General features: G+C 46.3%; 1 protein-coding gene across 1 annotated transcript in view; it reads left to right on the plus strand.

Moving 5' to 3' along the window:
• Positions 1 to 2331: 2331 nt before the first annotated feature.
• LOC119379034 (histone-lysine N-methyltransferase NSD2) overlaps positions 2332 to 22974 on the plus strand; it is a 47766-nt gene continuing 27123 nt past the window's right edge. Inside the window, exons 1-3 of the mRNA XM_037648173.2 lie at positions 2332 to 2407; positions 2521 to 3546; positions 9974 to 10165. Coding sequence (XP_037504101.1) covers positions 2607 to 3546; positions 9974 to 10165 — 1132 coding nt within the window. The 5' untranslated portion in view covers positions 2332 to 2407; positions 2521 to 2606. The remainder of the gene's footprint in view (positions 2408 to 2520; positions 3547 to 9973; positions 10166 to 22974) is intronic.

Here is a 22974-nt window from a genome sequence, read left to right on the forward strand (position 1 = left end):
TGCGTCTAGCCTCCCGTTAGTGTGTCTGTCATCTCGAAATGAAGCAGAGTACCATAGGTGGTACTACCCATGAAACACAAAACCTCTATAAAACGTTTTATAAAGGTTTCGTGTTTCGTGGGTAGGGCCACTAGTTCCCCATATTCTAGATCCACCAGCGACTGCGCGGGTTCACAGTTCCACTTAAGTCTAGCTTAGAGATTGAGTTCCAGTGATCAGTAAGCGGGCACTAGGTGTCTAACAGGCGCAAGAAGACGCGAGGGCCCACACAACAGTGATTTCTGTTGCCATATGAATGCGTAGCAAAAAAAAAAAAAAAGGTGTCCTGCGAGTACTGCCATTTTTAATAGATGTGCCAGGGGCCTATTACAATACCAAAACCGCAACGCTTACCGGGAGGAGACTTGATGAGCTCGAAAACGCGCAAAAAAAAAAAATGCAGCTGCTGTGATGTCGTGGATCTTGACGGCGTCTGCTTGGGGCCTTGGGCACACGCGGTTCTTGGCAGGGGCGTAGCCACGTTAGGGCACACCGGGCCCGTGCCCCCCCCCCCCCCCCCCCCCCCGAAATTTTTTTTGCCATAGCATACAGAGCAGAAAATGACACTCGACCACATCTGCCTGCTCGTCCCCACTACAGATCAAGAAGGGGCCCCCCCGAAAAAAAATTTCTGCCTACGCCCCTGGTTCTTGGTGGGCAAAAATGAAGCACATCGACCCCTGCTGGGGCCAGCGACACAGTACTTTTGTTGAATCAACGTGGACAAAATGCAGAAAAAGCACTTTGAAATCCAAGACGTCGAAGGTTTCGGCGCGAAACTCGAAATGAAACGTTGATCTTCATTTTTCTGTTCTGTTGGTAAGGTTACGACGGTGAAATTAATGCCAGTATGACATTCAAATAATTTATTTGTCCAGGTTGATTCGTTTCACTGCCCCGTACATTGACTTCGTAGATGTGTGTGGGAGGGGGTGGGGGTGCTGTGATGAACCTTCGCGGCCCCCTGATGGGGAACCCTGTGCACGCCTATGAGGGACACATATCTGCTTCCATCCCTCCGAAAAATTCCTGGCCATAATTCCACTCCATGACCTGAGCCAGCGCCTCTCGAGCGTGACTCGTGCATTGAATTCTCTCTGCGGGAAGGAGTTTACGCTAGCTGAATATCGGCATATCGGTGCGGTCACACACACAACCGGCAGCCTCGCCGGACGAGCATCTATGCGGGTTTTTTGTTCTATTTATGTTCACGTCACCAGAAGGACCGTACCTATTATGCCAGAACAACGGCCAGAATCATTGTTCCATGTTCTGCTTCGAAACTATCCAAATGGCACTTTTCTTTTTCGCGCCAGTATTTTTTTCTCCCCTGCCGTTTCAAGGCATGGTACACTGTCAATGAAACGCGAACTATTAAAAGTATCCACAAATGTCGGGGCTGGCGTCAGTCCTTTTCTCCTGGGGCTTTCCGGCGCTCAAAGGTCTTGCCACCCTACTAACCCTACCCTTTGAGTGCGGCCACCCTACACATCCCCTCGGTGCCCTCGGTGCTAGCACCGCTAGCACTACTAGCACCACCCTCGAAGAACACTTCCGAAGCAGGAAGGCTTTGCTCACTTCCCTGATCTGTTCTTGCTTAAAATTGGCAGAAAGACCGTATAATATTGTCCTGAGCGTGTAATACGTAACACTTGCCACGTATTAGCAGTATTAGTTACCAAGTTTTTAAAGGGAAAAAAAATATATTTCACTCCGCTGCCAAGTCGGCAGAAAGGCAACGGCGTCAGGCAGCTTTCCCATAAACAAAATATCATTATATATATATATATATATATATATATATATATATATATATATATATATATATATATATATATATATATATATATATATATATATATATATATATATATTGCAAAGCTGTAGTTCCACAATAAACAATCGAGACAACAAAATGCGCCCTTTCAGCAAAAGTCTTAGCACACTATTACATACAGTTAGTAGAGTCAGTACAGGTAGAGTGGTAGAATCACTAGAGTAGCACACACCACAGAACACCTTACAACAAACTCTAGTAGCGGCGGGGCAGTAGCCAGCGTGACCCACTGATCTCCAATGGAGGTCAGTGGCGTGACCAGCTAGTCAAACGATTATCAACATCAACTCTTTTTTTTACTGTCGGTTGAATAAACACCATAACGTAGAAATCGAAGCAAATCGGTCATATTCTTTAACTTTAGCTGTAAAGTAAACGAACATAAAATCACATCGGTGACGACCACAGCGCTACACTCGGCGTTTTGTTGTTTTCTTGCTCTCAGTGCAACCAATGAACAGTTTCACTTTTTGGCGCGATTTGCACCAATGGTAATCTGGTCGCAGGAGCCGTTTCATCACTGCGAATTGTGTGAGCAAAAGCTTTTTGAGCATGCATATACTGTTTCCGTGTGTACTTTGTCTAATTCATATCCTTGCTCTGTGACGCATTTTTTTTTTTTCGCCCTGCTTCCCGTAAATTAGGCGGAAGAACGCTTGTTTAGTGAAGTGATTTGCCGTTACGATGCGACGTGTGCACTAAGGACTCGCGTCTGCATTTTGCCTGCAACATGAAGAAGAAAGTTGGGTGTGACAGTGATGTCGACAAAACTGAAGCTCAAAATGGACATTTGCTGCACATTCCTACTGGCTCGGACTCGACATCAAATGACAGTGACAGCAGCGAGAAGGGAACGCGTTCTGATAGTTCAACACCATCAGGCGTCTCCCCGAATGAAGGCTCCGTTCAGCGCAGCAAATTCGGAAGAGTGCGAAAACCAAACGTCAGCCCTTGCATGGAATACACTCCTCTAGTTCGAAGGTATTCATCGCACAACCGCGAGAAATCGAGAACACCGTCTCGCAGCCCGCCGTCCCCATCGCATGGTCGCGAGACGCCGACAGGCGTCTCGACAGCAGCGAGCGAGAAATTTAAACCTACCGAGTCTCCGCAGTATCTCGTGGGAGACTTGCTCTGGTCAAAAATAGGCCATCATCCCTTCTGGCCTGCTATGGTTTCATTTGACCCAGTGAATGGAATATACACGAAAGTGATCAGGAATAAACATCGCATCTACCACGTTCAGTACTTCGGAGATGCGGCTCAGCATGGCTGGACGCAGCCGAATCGCGTGCTGCCATTTGAAGGGCTCGACAAGTTCGTGGCGCTGGGTGATTTGGAACGCGCACCGTATGCCGTGCCCCCTCGCAAGCGAGATGCCTGGATGATTGCGGTTGAGGAAGCGGTTGCCGCAATGGAAATGACACGAACGCAACGCAAGCTTGAACTCACGTTTGAATACTACGATCCGCCCACGAAGAAGCTGAAGACTGCACATCCGCCCAATGAAAACGGCATCGATGAGAAGGCGAAAGAACAGCTGTGTCTCATCTGTGAAGCAACCGGTGCCACGCTGACTTGTACAGGCCCATGCAAGATGAGCTTCCACCTGGATTGCATTGGCATCACTCAACCGCCGGCGGCCTTTCTTTGTGACGAGTGCACCACTGGTGAGTTAACTATTATGAGCGCAACTTATTTGGCTTAACCATCCCTCAGTGCTGCAGCATTGACGCCATTTTCAAGTTAAGCGTTTTCTTGACACTCTGTAGATGTTGAAAAACTGCACGTTTATTTATTTGAGAATGCTACTCTGATGTATGTACTAATGCTGTTTGGAAGTTAAATGTGACTCTATTGCAAGACGCATGAAATGGAATTGCGCATCGTGCATTTCATCAGTTGACACGTGGCGATTGCCCATGTTTAACAGCGGGGTGGTTCAGCTTGTAAAACCTGAAGCACCTCAAAGTTCTGGTGCAGTTGGCAAATCAGTTGTGTGGCAGCCCGCAAGGTGGAGGAAGGTTCATGAAAGGAACGGTTGCCGTCCATCCATTTGTACCACGAGTCACAAGGAAATATATACGGGTTACACTGAAAGGAAGCTTCCTGGCTGGTGCATCAGCTAGGCAGTATTTGATGAATCCTGGACCAGGAAGAATTTTTCGTCAACTGGGTGGCTTTCCTTTTTGTGAAGTCTATGTGGATTTCCTTGCTAGCTTCATGCTACATAGCGGGTGGACGGCAGTTTTTCTCTTTCATAAAGGGTCTCTTCGTAGCCTGACGTTTACTACACGTTTACCTGGGGTATAATCGGGCATTTGCACCATGCCGGCATTCACTGCGCATTCAGCTTTTGAGAACAGCAGGAAAGCCTTTGTCGCCTTTACCGAAAGCATGCAAATAAGTGAAATACATGGCAACTCGTAAAAATTTTTCTGTAGAATACAAAACTTACAGAAGTGATTTTTGTGAGCTTGTGCATAACGGGCTGTTCTAGCATAAGCATGCATGTGTGGAATGGTGCCAAAGTCACTATAAATGTTTGGCCTCCATGCCCTTTCTCCAGTCAAGGCAGTTTCATTTTAGCTCTGGCATTGCAGCAGTTATACCCATGCCACACATGCACAAGAAATGACATTCAGTAGTTAGGGCCCCAAGTTCTTGAATGACATTTTTTGGGTGCAGCTGTCACAGGTCTAAATTTAATGGCATTTGAGCTGATAATGTCAGTAACAGTAACTTCTGAAGTGAGCAATTTTAGGGTGTTAATTAAAAAATAAACACTCATTCAACAAGTCTGATCTGTGTTCAAGGCTAGTGAAATGTAAAGTTAAGCATACTACGGTGCCATTAGCTGTTGTCATCTTTTACAGTGTTGCAGCTGACCATAGTAACTTCGGCCATTGCATGTTGAATCTGAAGCCCAGAAGCAACATGGTGCCTGTCATGTCAAAGCTGTTGTAATCTTTAATTGAATTTCCCTATGGTGCAACTGTGGAATAGCATGAAAGTGTCAAAAGTCATGTATAAAATATTGTTCACACAATAGATGCTATTTATAATGTTTCAAGTGTACTGCACTGCATGAGCTGTGGCTACAAGAATATGCATTTTGCAGTCAAATGAGCTCTGGCAATTAAGTAACGAATGGCATTAAGGCAAATTACGTTAGGTTTGCCCCCTGGCACTGCGAAATTGGGGTTAAATCTTGGGGCATTAGGAAGTTAATGCCATTTTTTGTGCCCGTGTGGCACAGGTATTTTGTTTGTGAGGGTTAATAATAATAATAATTGCTAGTGTTTTAAATGCCAAAACCACCCGATGAAGTGTACGGGAGGACGGCCACTGCCATAGCTCAATTGGCAGTTCAATTGGGGGCATTATTCAAAGGGGTTGCAGGTTCGGTCCCTACTGGTGGCAAGTTGTCCTTTTGGCCACTTTTCTTCACATTCCTGTCATAAATACTACAAATGACATCTCCTATACTTTTCTTGGCCTGATTGTCTGTTGGTTCTCATTAAGGTTGTGTCTAACAAAGAAAAAATGAACCCTTAAATTCTCCTTATATTATCATGAGGTACATTGTAATAGGTGACTCTGGATTAATTTCGACCACCTGGGGTTCTTTAAAGGGACCGACAACTGGCCAGAACGTGAGATTAGATCCTGGTATAAATGAAAAGACCGCGAAATATAGTGACCGATTCCAGCATCCTTTTTGCGTTGCAAGTAGCATTCATATTTTTAAATCGTGTGTAAAAGTAACAAAAACCGGTATGTCGCGCAGCCTAGCAGAAGAGCCTTGAAGCTGGATTATGAAGTCGATCACTTTGCTGCATGTAGTTTGATGCTGTCATGAGTGTCGTAATTAGTCCTCAAAGTTAGAGTATGTATATTATTATCCAGCCCCACTCAATTCTGTGCTGCTTACGAGGTGAAAGGAGCTGCACGGTGAGAAGCGGCGCTGCCTTCGCGGCCGCCAGTGGACCATGTCGCGCGGCGGCGCATGCGCAGTAATTTACCGCAATCGAACACGAACCGCTCTCGCACTCGCTGTTTGCAGCATATGTTGTCTCGTGTGTATAATGACTTCATATTCACCGCAGATGTAAAAATTGTGATTACAAATGTTTTGCGGCGTTTTCCACGTCACCATTCCATGATTAGGCACTCTGACTGGTGAGGTTTCCGCTGCGCTGAAGAAAATAGGTACCATGAAAATTGGTTGTCGGTCCCTTTAATGTGCGCCTAAATTTAAGCACACTGGTGTTCTTTGCATTTCGTCCCCATCGAAATGTGGCCGCCATAGCCGGGAATTGAACCCGCCCCCTCAAGCTTGGCAGCACAAACCCTATGTGCTAAGCTACCATGGTGGGTTTATTTGTGAGGTTTAATGTGCAAACCTGCACAATGTGCTATGAGGGACACACAGGAGAAGGCTCAATGTAGGATTTGACACTCTGGCATTTTTAATGTGCACCCAAGGAACAAATGTATTCAACTTACAATAAGCAGTTGGTACTACTTAAGTGGCAACACACACGCGCGCACGCACACACACACACACACACACACACACACACACACACACACACACACACACACACACACACACACACATAAACTCTATTCTGAATGCACAAGGAGAAAGCAAAAAGGGTGGTTTTTTACAAGTCTATTTGATTCTCATGCACTTCTTGAACTAGCTCAGGCAGTGACACAGGTGTGACACCTCTGCATGGCTAAGTTAGCTTAAAATGTGCAGGCCCAGTGTCTGCACTTTGTGCTTTCTTGGGATTGTCACTGCTGATTTCGTGCAGCGATGAATCAGAATATGATTTCTCCGGGCACCATTGCAGCATACACTGCTACAAAGAATATGACCTTTTTGCTCACAGATTTTGCCATTAATTAGTGACGAGCATGAGCATGTCCACAAGAGATGCCTGTATTTGTACACAGCCCTGAAGTGTGTCCCATATGCACATTTTAGAAGGTGCCTGAAATTTAATTCAAGGTGGTTTTTTCTCGCCGGATTACATGCCACCATCATAACTACACCATCATCATACTGCTCATTTTTGCTTTTGGTGTGCTGCCAAAAAGCCAATGTCAAACATAATCATAACAAAGCATTTACGAATACGAAAAAAGAACGGCATTCCTGATACAGTTACGGCACATGCTGGACACAACCAGCAACTATTGAAAGTCATGAAATGCAAACGCAGAGGCAGAAGGCACCACGTCGACACTTTTCATTCGTTTCAAGAAGGTTAGTGCCGTGCTGTGGCTGCACTTCTCAACTAGCAATGCTTAAATATTTGAACTGCGTAGTGAACTAATGAAAAATGCAGATGAATTGAACATGTGTAAACACAAATATGTCAACAGGTGAAGAACAGATAATTCAGACAAACAACAAAGTTTTGTGAGACATCCTTTCCTAAAATCTTCAATAGACAAAGATGGCAGCTCTACAAAAGGAATTTCGTGAATAGCATTAGCAAACAGAGAAATGGGTTGACTTCCAAAGATTATGAAAGACAAGGATGTCACCTTATGAGGCGTGCTGGTTTTGTGCAGTAGCAGTGCAATTTTAACCACTTGATTTTCAGGATGATGAGCCGAAGATAACTGTATGTGAGCATGATTCTATGCAGACGTTTTGTTCTAGCTCCACTTCAGTGGGCAACACAAATTAAAAACAAAAACAAATATAGGTCTGCTTTTCACACATTATGAACAAGAGTAAGGCACTAGGCCAGTAGCGTAGCCAGAATTTCTTTTTTTTTGGGGGGGGGGGGTTGACTACACTTCATGAATGTTCGTGTGTGTTTGTATGTGTGCGTGTATGTATACACATGCAAAATTGAAAAAATTTTCAGAGAGGGGGTGGGGCTTGACCCCCCCCCCCCTCAATCCCCCCCACCTGGCTACGCCAGTGCACTAGGCTAATGTAGAGAAATTAAACCATCAAACACTGATGTAGCTACATTGTACAGAGGCAGAAGGGGTTCCCCTAGCTGGGTTCATTGGCCAAACAGCAGACCATGCAGTGCATGAGTTGCAGTTTTGTAGCAGTCTTGCTATACTGAAATCCCCAAAATGCTGTGCACTTGTTCAGCACTTTAAGAAACAAACAGCCACAGAACCCGGGTGAAATGAATACAAAGTGACGTCATGAACTAATTTCACCTGTTTGTTTCGTGTTTAACTCCTGCAAAAAGTACTTATGACTTCTGAAATGGTTGGTCATAAATAGCCTGCTGCAATGCATGCAGAGCTATGGTGTGTCACACTTGCCTTTTCTTTTGAAGCAGCTTGAAACATTTTGCATTCTCCTGTGTTCCCATGGTATAAGCTTTGGAGCTGTATTCTGGAATGAACACTTCAGGGATGCCATTTTTGTCACTTTCAGCTTGCATCAGTTTTGTAAGTATTTAAACTTATAAGTGGGTATTTCCCCTGTCGGCATTATGTCAGTGTCCGTCATTCCACTTTTGAGTGTCTAGATGACATTGACGATCATTCTTTGAATGGTTGTAACATTGCCTGAAACTGATTGTGGAGTACAATGCCTAGCTAATACCTGAGCATTGATTATTCCTTTCTTCCTAAATGCAGACACCATTAACATTGTGCCCATGCATTGATTGTATAAATTGTCATTGCTTTTCTTTGTTTTCATTGATGTGATGTAAAATCTTGAGGAGAAACGCCTATGTCTAAGCCACCTATACTGCTTTATTTGGGTTTTCCCATTGCTGTTGCTGAAGTACCCGAAGGAAAATTTGGCTGCATTAGAAATTAGACGGGGGAGTTGGGAGGAAGTGGGGAGCCTTCGGAAGGGCAGGTATTTGATATTTGCCTGTATGAGTTCAATTTTGTAAATACAGCTGGAACTTGGATATGTCGAAACCTGATTTTACAAAGTTCTCTATCTAACAAGGAAACTTCCATTCCCCATCAGGTACCCATAGAGCCCGATGTTGTCATCAACCCAAATTAATGAAACTAATTTGGCCACCAAACCCGATTTAACAAAGATTGTCCAGAAATAAATTAGTAAAGAAGTGGTGATTTCTTTTTAATTCTGACCCAGGTGGGTTTTTCTTGGAGCATTCATTTTAACACTATAACATTAAAGGGTGCTGACATGAAAATTTTCCATTGCCATTTTTGTGCATCAAATGAAAGGCTACGCCCTCAAGAGCCTAGAAAATGTGCTGGCAAGCGTGAGTGCACCCTGAAAGATTAATTGCAACATGTTTTTAAAAGGTAGTTTCGGTTCCTACTGTACCCTGACGTCATGACATGGTATGAGCTTCTCTAAGGTTGGGCGTTGGGCTAGTTGGTGCAGCATAATCCAAAAGTTTTACAGCGCATACAACGAGGACGAGTTGTCATAAACCCAAATTGTGTGTGTCTCTTCTTTGCTCGTCCTCGTTGTATGTGCTGTAAAACCTTTGGATTATGAGCACAATATCGTGACGTTTCCATGGCCGCTCTGCTCCGTGGCTGCGTTGGTGATGCACAAGCAGCCATTTTGTATTTCTTGGTACCTGGCATTATTGCAACTAGCCATACTGGTGTGTGAAGTCACCAGAATTGTTACTGTAGTCTGACGACACGCTAGTGTCGATGCCAGTAGGTGCACCATGCGAAAATTGACATTAAAATCAAAATAAATTATCTTACCAGCATTTGCTGAGCTTCACACTTCCTCAGAGCCATCTCTATACAGGAGATATATGTATGGCAGAGTAAACTCTCCTTCAAAAATTGGCAAGCTTTCAGAACTTTCACTGTACTACACCCTCTTAAATAGGAAAAAAGTACAACTTTGAAATCTTGACATTGCACTAATGTATCGCTGCTCGAGTTTTGACATGAATTCTAGTCCAAGTCTTGCCTTTTCTTTTCCCGTCAATAACTTTGGAGCATGACATGAATGAGAATAGAATTCTCAGGAAGACAAAAACACCTCGCCATTCTAAATTTATTTAGTGTTTCTCTTGTATATTTGGGGGGTGTCATCTGTGCTGCTGCCGCTGACACTGCTGCATCCTTAAATTTACTTTTCTCTGCCAGGTGCGCACCCATGCCTTGTGTGCAAAGGCACAGAGGACACACAGAAGTGCTCCATGGAACGATGTGGCACATTCTACCATATGTCCTGCCTGAAAACTTTGCCATTGCCAATCAAAGAGGACTCACCGATTTGCCCTCTTCATTTCTGTCTGCCCTGCCTCCAGCAAAAGCCACGTGCATTTAGCATGAAAGGCAAGTTCTTTTCGAATATTGTGAATGAAGCCTTAGGGCTACAGAACTTGTCACTATTTCCAAATAATCTTTCTGCCTTGGTGGCATTGTATATGCTAATGTGACTTTGTGGCTATGGCATCACACTGCTAAGCAGGAGGCCATAGAATCAAATTCTGGCCATGATTACTGAATTTCCATGGGGGCTAAATACCAGAATGTCTATCTAATTTCATTAGGTGAATGTTAAATTAGCTTTATAATTGAATTGAATTGAATTTTTTATTGCTCATATTTTTTTTTACAGAAAGTTTTCATACACTGCGTGGACCCATAGCCATAGGCTAGTTTGGGTCCAAAAAGAAACATTTTATAATGGCACTTCGGACAAGTGTAACTAAAAAAGTTATATAATATCTAATAAAAAAAAATTCGGCAGATCCCACGTACCGTGGAAGTCGATGTTATGCGAAGCATGCAGTGGGAAGGTGACTGTGGCGTAATTTTTTTAGTGAGCGAAACGTTACAAAATGATGCTAAAGATTTCTATAAATTTTATACGCACACATATATGCTGAAGAGCCGCATATGTGTTATAAACCAGTTGTTTAAAGTTGGGTAACGCTGCCAACGGCAACGTGGGTATTACCAACACCAGAAGTGGTAAGCTGATATGTAGTGCTTATACTTGTCTGTTATCGTAGAGAAAGCACGCACGTTTCACGAACCCGTGTGCATGTGTGGAAGGGGTTCCTAACAGTTCTTCAACAAGGTCATCATCACCGTGACCAGTGAGCACTAGACGCTGGTCATGACTTGTTATCGGATCCGGTCGCGATCGCGGTGGCAAGGGGTCAATGTGTAGTGAAGTATGAGTTATAGTACAGCTGTTAGAAATCCTGAATGCCTCGGTCATTTCGTTGACAAATTGTCTGTATATAGAGCCGGTGACATGTCGGAATCTGAAGTCACCCATCGTGTTGGTGAGGTTTAGGTCGTTGAGGCTGGTAGGCCTGGATAGGGCTACGTAGACCAACATCAGTGGATGGCGCTTGTCGTATTCGTAGGCTACCTGGGCGCATGTGACCTACGTAGCCTAGTCTACAAAGCGGCTGTCAATCAATCTGTCATCATCCTCTGTCAGCATGAGGCCATCGCCCAGCCTAAGTGCACTTTACACCCAGGACTTAGTGCACCTTAAGCTGCGATGATGTGAATATCATATGTAACTTTCGTTAATGTATTCCTCCAGGGTCGAGCAATGCTTCAATATAGTAGCTTGCTGAATCATAGGAATACAAATGTAATGCTTATTAGATTGCTATAAAAGCGGCACCAACACTGGAATCACGGACGTTAATCTAATATGACGCCTGTATTGTAGGACTACATACGTAGTGTTTATTGCTTTCTTCTAAAATTAGATACCCTGCACCACAACCACAGCTGACGTTGCACCGACATTACGCCTGCATAGGCTGTTTTTCCAAACCAGTTTGTACACTTGGTGTGTCTTTGTGGTAGAACACCTGATTGCCACGCAGAATGCTTGGGTTCGATTCCTGCTTGAATCCTGGTTTTTATTCTTTCCATTCGTCGGTTCAACGCTGCCTATGTCGGTTTTTCTTAACGCTCTCGCATTTAAGTTACAAATGTCTGTTCTCGCCGTTCGTGGGTCGATATAAACTGTCACTAACTTGTGGTGCATACCTGTACACCACAGCCGGTGGTAAACGGGTATGTGCCACACGTGTCTGGAGGAAAGGGTTTGACGACGCACACGACAGGATTTTCATGTTATTCATGTCATGACCACACAGTCATATTCGTCAGGTGCTCTTACCCTCCCATGCTAATTTTGGTGTACACCAAGTTAAGGAGGCGATCACGAGAGCACCTGGACGTAGGCGGCTAGATAGATGGATGGATGGACGGAAACGCTCAAAGTGCCAGAGGTTCGCTAAGAAATGCTTCGCATTTAATATCAGCAAAGAAACATTACAGTACACGAAATAACCGCTCAGATAAAAAAAAAAAAAGACGTTACACCAAAGGAAAGAACGGGGAAAAAAAAAGAAAAACACCTACTTACATACTAAAATTAAGACAGTCATTAGACTAAATATGACAGGACATTAAAAAATCTGTACATTCTTCTAAATAGTGTTTTTCTAGTGCCTTACTGAAATTAGCACACATTTTTATTTCAAAAGGAATAACACTCCAGATTTTAATACCAACGAACTGTAATAGCTGTTCTCCATATACGTTGTTAGTTCGTGGAATATTCCATTTACCAAAGGTTAGTTGAATGAGAAGGGGCGGAAAACGTCGACACGTGAAAAGGGTGGTGGTAATTAATAACTGTGTGTACATATTTCGCTAGTTTTAATTTCCATAGCTTGTCGAAGGGCAAAATAAGTAGGGGTGTGCGAATATTCGAAAGTTTCGAATATTCGTCAAATATAACATTCGAAATATTCGTATTCGATTCGAAAATCATGTATTCGAACAGTTTCGAATATTCGATAACTTCGAATATGCGATTCGGTTATCACGCATAAAATAACTCGTCTTCCACATTTCTGCTGCGTTCGTATAGCTAAAAACGTTGCCGAGAGGAGCGATAAACATTGTAAGTACACGGAGGCACGATATCTGCCTGCGACGAGCGCCCCAATACGTACGATTTATTGCTGGTGCATCTCCGACGCGCAGCGCTGTTGTCGATCATGTAACCATACATTTTCAATATTATGCGGCCGTAACGTGCCGCACTGCCACTCGTTCACTATATCTAGTCATTATTTTCATTGCACCGTGATATTTGCTTGTGTTGTGATGTGCATTGTGCTAGCCTGGACATTGTGTTCTGGAGATAGCAGTGTATGTTGTGTTGCCAGTCAGGCTGTTAATGTTTTTTTTTTTTTTTTTTTTTTTTTTTCAAATAGCTACATGTTAAATAAAGTATTGTGACTGTGGAGGCATTTTACCTTTGATATTCGATATTCGAAGGTGGATATTCGTATTCGATTCGTATTCGAAAAATTTGATATTCGCACACCCCTAAAAATAAGTAATCGGGAAAACAAAGGTTTGCTGGGGTCATTATACTTAGAATGAGTAATGATTCTTACAGCCCGTTTTTGGGGTCGTCTAACCGGGTCCAGGTAAGTTGTGTACGTGCCGCCCCAAGACTCAATGCAATATGAGACATGACAATGGATGAAAGCACAATAAAGTATTCGTAGAGTAGTGGTATTAAAATGTTGACGAGCCTGAGTAAGTGCATGACACCCTGAGGCTAATTTGGAACACACATTCTGAATCTGCATCTGCCAATGTAAGTTGTTGTCTATAGTGACACCAATATATTTGATTGTGGTTGCTTGCTTGATCACAGAATCGTTAATTTTTATGTGTATATCATTAGCATTGATGAATTTCAACCTAGAGTGAAATGTGGTGCATTTAGTGTTATCGATATTTGTAGACAGTTTATTATTCGATAACCAATGAGCAACCTTTTCCAATACGATATTGGACTTCGATTCAAGATCACTTAGATTTTTACCTCTTACTATGACACAAGTATCGTCAGCATACATCAGTATGTTGGAAAGCTGTAATATCTGCTGAACGTCATTAATATACAAGGAGAAGAGCAATGGTCCCAGCTCCAAGCCCTGGGAACACCAGTACTCAAGTGGCTCATAGAAGACATGAAACCATTAATTAATACAGCTTGTTGACGACCTTTCAGGTAATCTGAAACAAGTTGGAATATGGTCCCACGGAAACCATAATGTGGTAATTTACTTAGCAGTATTCTGTGGTCTACAGTGTCAAAGGCTTTTTTGAGGTCCAGAAAGATAACTGTTACTAATTTATTTTCATTCAGTGCTGTGTTTATAACTTGAGTAAGGGTCATAACGGCGGTGGAGGTAGAATAATTTGGTCTAAATCCGTGTTGCTGATGGGAGAGCATGTTATACTTTGCAATGAATTTATAGAAACAATTAGCAAGAATTTTTTCGAAGATATTGTTAATTATGCTCAAAACGGAGATTGGCCTGTAGTTTGACGGTTGAGAGTGATCGCTACTTTTATGTATCGGAATAACTTTTGCAATTTTTAAACCAGAAGGGTACATGGCTGCTCTCACAGAATGGTTAAATAGGCTGCACAAAACCGGTCCGAGGACGTCTAAATTTTCTTGAGAAGCCTTACAGTTATCCCATCTAGGCCAGCCGATTTATTCATTGGCATTCCTGACATAATAGATTTGATTTCCTCAAGGTCGATGTCATACATGACAAAAGAATTTGGATTGGAATCTGAGAGACCATGTTCGTGGCTGGGTTCCTTGAATTTTTTAGCTAAACCGTATTGGAGTCGATGTCATCAAGAAGCACCTTACAAGCGGGAGGGTTGCTGACAACGTCATCTACAATTTGCCAAAGTTTTTTCGAATTACCATTCGCCTGCTCTATTTGTCATGCCTAATAATCCTTTTTACTCATCCTCATCAAGGCAACTGATTTATTACGCATTGCTTTAAACTGGCATAAATAAAACTCGTTATGCTTACACTGTTTTCATTTGTCATGCCAGTAATCCTTGCTTCTTATGACTTCCAAGATTTCTTTATTCATCCAGGGACATAATGGTGTTTCTCGTGAATGAACCGAAACTTTTGTCGCTCCTTTTGATCGCGTTTTTAAGAAGACTAATCAAGTTCGAAAATTCAGTATTAACGTCATCATGGTAAAACTATATCCAAGAAGAATATTTCTTAAAGCCACATAGTCTATTTTTGTTACAAACCTCGGCCCGTCACGTTTTTTATTCTTTAGGCAATCAACAGAAACAAATATGGGGAAATGATCTGTGATAGGCTTGTCATACACTCCGGCACTAATATGTTTCTCGGAATTTGTCAGCGTGTGATCGATCAATGTAGCAGACGTTGCTGTTATTCGAGTTGGTGTAGTGATGAGGTTCCGAAAGTGATACGATTTTAGCACGTACATCTCATCATTCGCTGGACCACGGTGTCAATGTTCATATCACTAACAATAACAGCAGATTGTTTGACATTGTTTGTTAGTTGACTCAGAATCATTTCAATTATTTCAAGAAAGGAGAGAAAACATGCGTTTGGGGGACGATAAACTACACCCACTGTAACTGAAGATTCCAACCTGATGAATAGTGATTCAATCGCACATGTGCTGCATGATAGTGAAGGAAGAATTGTAAATGAATGCTAATTTTTTACAAAAAGAGCAACACCGCCCCCTCGAGAACGAGAGTCACGTGGCTGCGATACCATTGTGTAATCAGGAATAACAATGTTTTCATTCCTTTTTAGCCAAGTTTCAGTGACAGCGATTACGTCAAAGCGTTGTGGCTGCTGGGTAATAAATGCGAGAAGCTGATTAAGATTTTTTCTTATGCTGCGAATGTTGCTGCGAAATATCGACATGCCTCTGCGAGTACAATTGTCTTGTTGATTTAGGAGAGACATTTCGTTTGAACTGGGTATAGGCAGAAGAGAATTACTTATGCCACACTGTCGAGGTCCTCTTCGCGTGTCACATGAAACGTGCAAATTTTCACTTTTACACATCAGGATCTTGCCGTCAACCATCCACACAAATTTCCAGTTTTTTTCTCGCTTTAGCTGTATTGCCTTCCTAAGCAGTACCTTGTAGTCAGGGCACAGATGTTCGTTTACGAACACCGGCTCATTTCCCTCGAAACCAAGGGTCGACCTGTTCAGTCTGTGTTTTTTGGCTGCCTTCAAAATCTTGTCTTTTGTCGACCTAGACACAAACTTCACCACCACGTTTGGAGGGCCACTCTCACGGGTTGGTACATGATGAACAGCTTCAAGTGCATTCTCATCAAGCTTTACAACCAGCGACAACGCAATTTTGTTGACAGTCAGAGATAGGTCCTCATTAGGTACTTGTGGGATTCCCTTCAGTTCAATATTTTTCTTTCGACTGTACTGTTTAAGCTCAATTAATTGCTTCTTAGTTTCTTTCAATTCCTTATCTAGCCTTGAATTTTCCTTTTGACGCTGTATGCTACATGTCTTTACCTCTGAAAGTTCCGAACGCATGCTTTTCATTACGTTTCTAAAGTCTTCAAAGCAGTCATTTATGTGCCTCATTGACTTTGTGACAGCTATCAATTTGGCCTTTATAGCATTGATGGATGGGTCCTGATTCTTGTAGCAGTAAGGTCAGACATAGCCTTAACAAACTGAGCAGTCATTTCCATCAAAACTTTTGTGACTTCCTTGATGCTGCCACGGGGTTTGTCTGCTAGGGACTTTGCAAAGTCAGACAAAGCAGCTGTTGCACACGACTTAACTGCACAACAAAGACAGCGAACAAATGAGTTTTTCAGAGCGGTCCCACAGCTGCGAAATTTGAGAAATCAATAATTAGGGTAAATGCGTATTTGCCTACCTGAAATGACGCAAATCAACGGTTTAGCAGACGTGGTGTACACCTGTCAGGACCGCTCTGAAGTGCACAAGCCAGCTGCATGGTTTCTGATAGCGGCGACAGAGATGCCGCCCCTCGATGAACTCCGGAACGATGACGTATTCTTGCTTGTTCGTTGAGTACGGTGTCTGCCAGGATGCGCAAGCGTCCGATGAAGGCCTGCTGGCTCGTGCCAACCCTCGAAGTAATCTTCGCTTCACCGAGTAGCATCCAGGCAGAAACAGACACTTGTTCAACTAGGGCTTGTCCAAAGTTGCCTGAAATTATGCAAATCAACGGTTTAGCAGACGTGAAGTACAGCTGCCAGGACTGCTCTGTAGTCCTTTCTACCCCTATTTTTTATTTACGGATTGCATTGACTGAAGGATCGACAGATAAATACAGCAAGAGTGGCACCGATGGCAGCACGCAGCCCAATGTTATTGAGTGTAGAAAATTTTAAATACAAAAAAAGAAGACTGCCTTCAACTCTGATTTTGCGGGGTCACGTGTCCTCACTTCTCTTGCCCACTACGTACACTGCACTGCCAATGACAGAGCTCGAAGCACCTGCATAGCAGAAGTTGGCACCGCATGCTTGCCTCTTCTATCCAGTGCATCAATCACACTGTTGTCATAGTAACAAACAATGTGGCCCCCACACTGTAAGGAAAAGGGTGAGACAAAAACGATACGCAAAGGCGAGAAACATGCATATCTTGAATAACGCTCATGAGCATGCAGCACATGCAAAATTGGGTTGTTCACGAGAGTACGCAATTGAGAAAAGAAGCTTTCACATAGATATAAACCTGTCATGAGCATTTCTCTATGCATGGATGCCACAGGCTAAAAAGCAGCCAGTGCCCCATCGCATTTTGTAGTAGTTGCAGAGCTGTTTTTAGAAAAGTGCCTGTTTGCATTGTAGAGAAGCATTGGAACACTGTAATGGGCCGTCCTCTCGAGTACCTTCTAGTGGGTAGCCCTCTTCGCCTCTTCTCGGGGAGCACGCCCCTCGTGCTCGTGCTCGTGAGAGTCTGCGAGGTTGCGCTCCGTCGTGACTGTCGTCGCTGTGCATCGTCACCGTCAATCGCGCCGTCAATAAACACCTTTACAAAGTGGTGGAGAGTGCTGTACCGTCACCACAACTTCGGTCTCCATTCGATGCCCCTGGAGCTACGATCCCGTACCGTACCATCTACCATGCCGCAAGACGCTGCTCAGCAAACGTCGCCTCCTGCCCCGACCGCTTGTCCCGGTGTCCCTCGCATCCGCGACCCTCCTATCTTCACTGGCGCGGATGGCACCGACGTGGAGGACTGGCTCGCGATTTACGAACGGGTCAGTGTTCCGAATAAATGGGACGAAGCAGGCAAGCTCAGCAACTTGGTTTTCTACCTCGCGGGTGTGGCAGGCATGTGGTACAACAACCATGCATCCGATTTCCCGACGTGGTCCGATTTCAAGACCGCCATCGTCGACGTGTTTGGCCGCCCTGCTGTTCGGAAGCTCCAAGCCGAACACCGTTTACGTGAACGAGCTCAGCAGGCAGGTGAGTCGTTCACGAGCTACATTGAAGACATCCTTGACCTGTGCAAGAAAGCCGACGCGAGCATGTCGGAGTCTGACCGAATCAGGAATATTATGAAGGGTATCGACGACGATGCCTTCAAGATGCTGCTGGCCAAAAACCCTCGCACAGTGGCAGAGGTCATTACGCTGTGCCAAAGCTACGAGGAGCTGCGCCGGCAGCGCTTGATGACCCGTCGACCGCCATCACGCGATGCTGATCTCGCGGGCTTGTCCGCCATTGCTGACCACTCCACCTTGCTCGCCGAAATCAAGTCGTTCGTGCGTGAGGAAATTGCCCGCCAGGTCTCTCTACTGGCTTTCGCTCCACCGCAGCATGTTGACCAGCCGCCAACTACACTTCTGCCTCCCCTCCGCCGGGCGATTCAGCAAGAAATCGCGGAGGTCATTCCTGAATACCACCAGCCGCCTCCAGTGCCTGCGCCACTAAGCTACGCGCAAGCTGTAGCCAGGCCGCCCCCAGCGATTCCTGCGACTGGCCCGCGAAGTTACGCCGAAGCCGTCGTCAGACCCCAGGCCTTCGACGCGGCTGTGCCTCCTACATACGTCGACGTAGTCCCCAGGCCCCGACTGCTGCCCACAATGCCCTCATATCAGCAGCCGTCTCGTCCATCCCGTTCTGCGACATGGATGGGACCCGCGAGCCGCTGGCGCACTTCCGACAACCGCCCCATCTGTTTTGCGTGCGGTTGCGCCGGTCACGTCGCACGCTACTGCAATCGCGTACAGCCGCCTCGGGTCGCGTCAACGCTCACCAGCCCATCAAGCCACCCTTATTATGACCAAGCGCCGCCTATGTCGCCGACGTCCCGCCCTGCACCATCTACCCGCCGTTCACAGTCTCCACGACGTCGCTCACTGTCGCCGATGCGGCCACGTCCGGTCTCACGCGACCAGGAAAACTAGTCGTCGCAGTCCACGAGGCAAGGGCTGCGACGCTATCGAACTGCGAAAGCCCTCAGCGAAGCCTCTCTAACGTGATAGACGTGTTTGTGGACGGTGTTCGCGCATCTGCCCTTATCGACACTGGAGCCGCCGTATCCATTATGGACGCCAAATTTAGCCGATTACTGCGAAAAGTGACGACGACGCTTTCTGGGCTCTCCCTCCGTACAGCCAACGCCCAAAGTATTAACCCTACGGCGGTGTGCACAGCCCGCGTCATTATTCAAGATGCTCTGTACACCGTCGAATTGATCATAATTCCTGCCTGCTCTCACGACGTCATCCTAGGATGGGATTTTCTCTCCCGCCACGACGCCGTCATTCATTGCGCACCAGCCGAAATAGAGCTCTCACCATTCGCTGATTTGACGCCGGCAGACGGTCCGTCGGCTGCGCGCAAGGTCCTTGTCAAAGACGACACCAAGGTGCCTACAAACTCGTCAACGGCGGTGTCAGTGTACTGCGCCAGTCTCTCCGATGCCGTTGCACTTCTCTCACCATCTGACCGTGTTTGCACGAGAAAAGGCTTGCTGGTGCCTTTCGCGACCGTGCAAGTCACTCAGGGCAGCACGTCAATTTTTGTTATCAACCCATCTCAGTACAGTGTTATGTTGCTGCGAGGGGAATGTCTCGGCAGCCTGGAACCCCTCGAAGACGCACAAGTCATGGACGAACCAGAAGAAATGCACTGCCACAGTTCCAGTACGCTCGGCGCTGTTTCGACGTCTGGTTCATCACCCGCTGATGTATTTGGTTCCTCCATTGCTGACGACCTTACGCCGGTCCAGCGTTCCCAGCTTCTGGGCCTGTTGGAAGAATTTCGCTCTTCTTTCGATGTCGCTCAAAGTTCTCTCGGCCGCACGTCCGCCGTTACGCATCGCATCGACACTGGCGCCCAGCCGCCACTGCGGCAACGTCCATATCGCGTATCTCCCACAGAACGCCGTGTAATCAACGAGCAAGTTGACGACATGCTTCGACGCGACGTTATTTGACCTTCTAACAGCCCCTGGGCGTCTCCTGTCGTTCTTGTTGCGAAGAAGGACGGTTCCGTGCGGTTCTGTGTGGACTACCGACGACTCAACAAGATCACTCGTAAGGACGTGTATCCACTACCGCGAATAGACGACGCGATGGACAGCCTGCAAGGAGCCGAATTCTTTTCATCTCTCGATTTGCGCTCAGGGTACTGGCAAGTACCTATGGCTGATGACACTCGACCGAAGACCGCCTTTGTCACGCCCGACGGCTTGTACGAATTCAACGTCATGCCATTTGGGCTGTGTAATGCGCCCGCGACCTTTGAGCGCATGATGGATACCGTTCTGCGCAACCTGAAATGGCACACATGTTTGTGCTACCTCGACGACGTCGTTGTTTTCGCTCCGGACTTCTCCACGCATCTTCAACGCCTGCGGCATGTTTTGACGCGTTTGAGCGACGCCGGTCTACAACTAAATCTAAAAAAGTGCCGATTTGCAGCACGGCAGCTGACCATACTCGGTTACGTCGTGTCCAAGGACGGCATTCTCCCTGATCCAGCCAAGCTTCGGGCCGTGACCGAGTTCCCCAAACCTACGTCCGTCAAAGAACTGCGCAGTTTCGTAGGACTGTGTTCCTACTTTCGGCGCTTCATTCGAAATTTTGCGACTATCATATCACCGCTGACGAAGCTCCTCGGAAGTAACGGGCCCCTCAATTCGTGGTCGTCAGAGTGCGACGACGCTTTCGCGAAGCTCCGTCGTTTGTTGACGTCGCCTCCCATACTACGCCACTACGACCCTACGGCCCCTACAGAGGTACACACAGACGCCAGCGGTGTTGGCCTTGGCGCTGTCCTTGCGCAGCGCAAACCAGGGTTCCCTGAATATGTCGTGGCATATCCAAGTCGTACGCTCACCAAAGCCGAGACCAATTACACCGTCACCGAAAAGGAATGCCTGGCGATCATCTGGGCCCTTACGAAGTTCCGACCTTATTTGTATGGTCGCCCATTTGATGTCATCACCGACCACCATGCACTCTGCTGGTTGTCATCATTGAAGGATCCATCAGGCCGCCTCGCCCGCTGGGCACTTCACCTACAGGACTACGATATCCGCGTGCTGTACCGCAACGGACGCCAGCATGCTGACGCCGACGCACTCTCGCGCTCCCCCTTGCCTGACGACAATACCCACAGCTCAATGTCTCACAATGCCGTTTGTTCCATCGACGTTCACACTATTGCTACCGAACAGCGGAAGGATGAATGGATCGCTTCACTGATAGACTTGCTCACTGATCCATCGGCAACACCATCCACTCGCGCGTTGCGTCGTCAAGCCCACCATTTCGCCATTCGCGACGACCTCCTTCACCGACGCAATTACAACGCCGACGGCCGCCAGTGGCTACTAGTAATACCCCGCAGTCTGCGTTCTGACATATGCGAATCGTTCCACGCTGATCCGCAGTGTGCGCACTCTGGTGTATCGAAAACATACCACCGCATTCGCCAACGGTACTTTTGGCGAGGCATGTACCGCTACGTGCAGAAGTTCGTTCGCTCCTGCATCGATTGTCAGCGCCGCAAAACTTCAACGCACCTGTCGCCGGTGGGTCTGCAACCTCTACCTTGCCCTGACCGCCCGTTTGGGCACGTTGGCATCGATTTGTATGGGCCACTTCCTCTGACGTCGGCTGGTAACCGCTGGGCTATCGTCGCTGTAGACCACCTTACGCGATACGCCGAAACTGCCGCCCTCCCAGTGGCTACAGCGCGCGATGTAGCCTCCTTCCTGCTCCGCCGGTTCATGCTGCGCCACGGTCCACCCCAGGAGCTGCTGAGCGATCGAGGCCGCGTCTTCCTGTCGGAAGTCGTCGAAGCCATCCTCAAAGAGTGCAACGTTGTTCACCGCAAAACTACTGCTTACCACCCGCAGACGAATGGGCTCACGGAACGCTTTAACCGCACGCTCGGCGACATGCTCTTGATGTACGTCGCCGCCGATCACACAAATTGGGATTCCATTCTGCCTTTCGTCACCTACGCCTACAATACCGCACCTCAAAGCACCACTGGTTTCTCACCATTTTTCTTATTGTATGGCAGGCACCCGTCGCACACCATCGACACAATCCTTCCATACAAGCCGGATCGATCTGAGTGTGCGCCTATTTCTGCCACAGCCAGACTTGCTGAGCAGTGTCGCGAGCTTGCCAGAACCTTTACTACGCATGACCAAGAGCGGCAGAAAAGCATCCGCGGTGAGACCAACACTTCTGCACCCACGTTCCTACCTGGAGCGCTCGTATGGCTCTCGGTCCCTACCATTGCAACTGGCCTCTCTTCCAAACTACAGCCCAAATACGAAGGCCCCTACCGTGTCGTCGAACGCACATCCCCGGTCAACTACCTGATTGAACCCGTTGAACCATCTTCGGACATGCGCCGTCGAGGGCGTGACATTGTCAACGTGGAGCGCCTCAAGCCCTACCATGACCCGCTCATAGTGACCAGCTGTTAGGTCGCCAGAGGACTCCCTTTTCGTACCCGGGGTAATTGTAGAGAAGCATTGGAACACTGTAATGGGCCTTCCTCTCGAGCACCTTCTAGTGGGTAGCCCTCTTCGCCTCTTCTCGGGGAGCACGCCCCTCGTGCTCGTGCTCGTGAGAGTCTGCGAGGTTGCGCTCCGTCGTGACTGTCGTCGCTGTGCATCGTCACCGTCAATCGCGCCGTCAATAAACACCTTTACAGCATTAATATAAAAAGTACAGCAAGCAAGACTATGTAGCAGTAAAGAAACTGCAACT

The sequence above is a fragment of the Rhipicephalus sanguineus genome, chromosome 1, assembly GCF_013339695.2.
Source record: "Rhipicephalus sanguineus isolate Rsan-2018 chromosome 1, BIME_Rsan_1.4, whole genome shotgun sequence".
NCBI classification, from domain to species: Eukaryota; Metazoa; Arthropoda; class Arachnida; order Ixodida; family Ixodidae; genus Rhipicephalus; species Rhipicephalus sanguineus.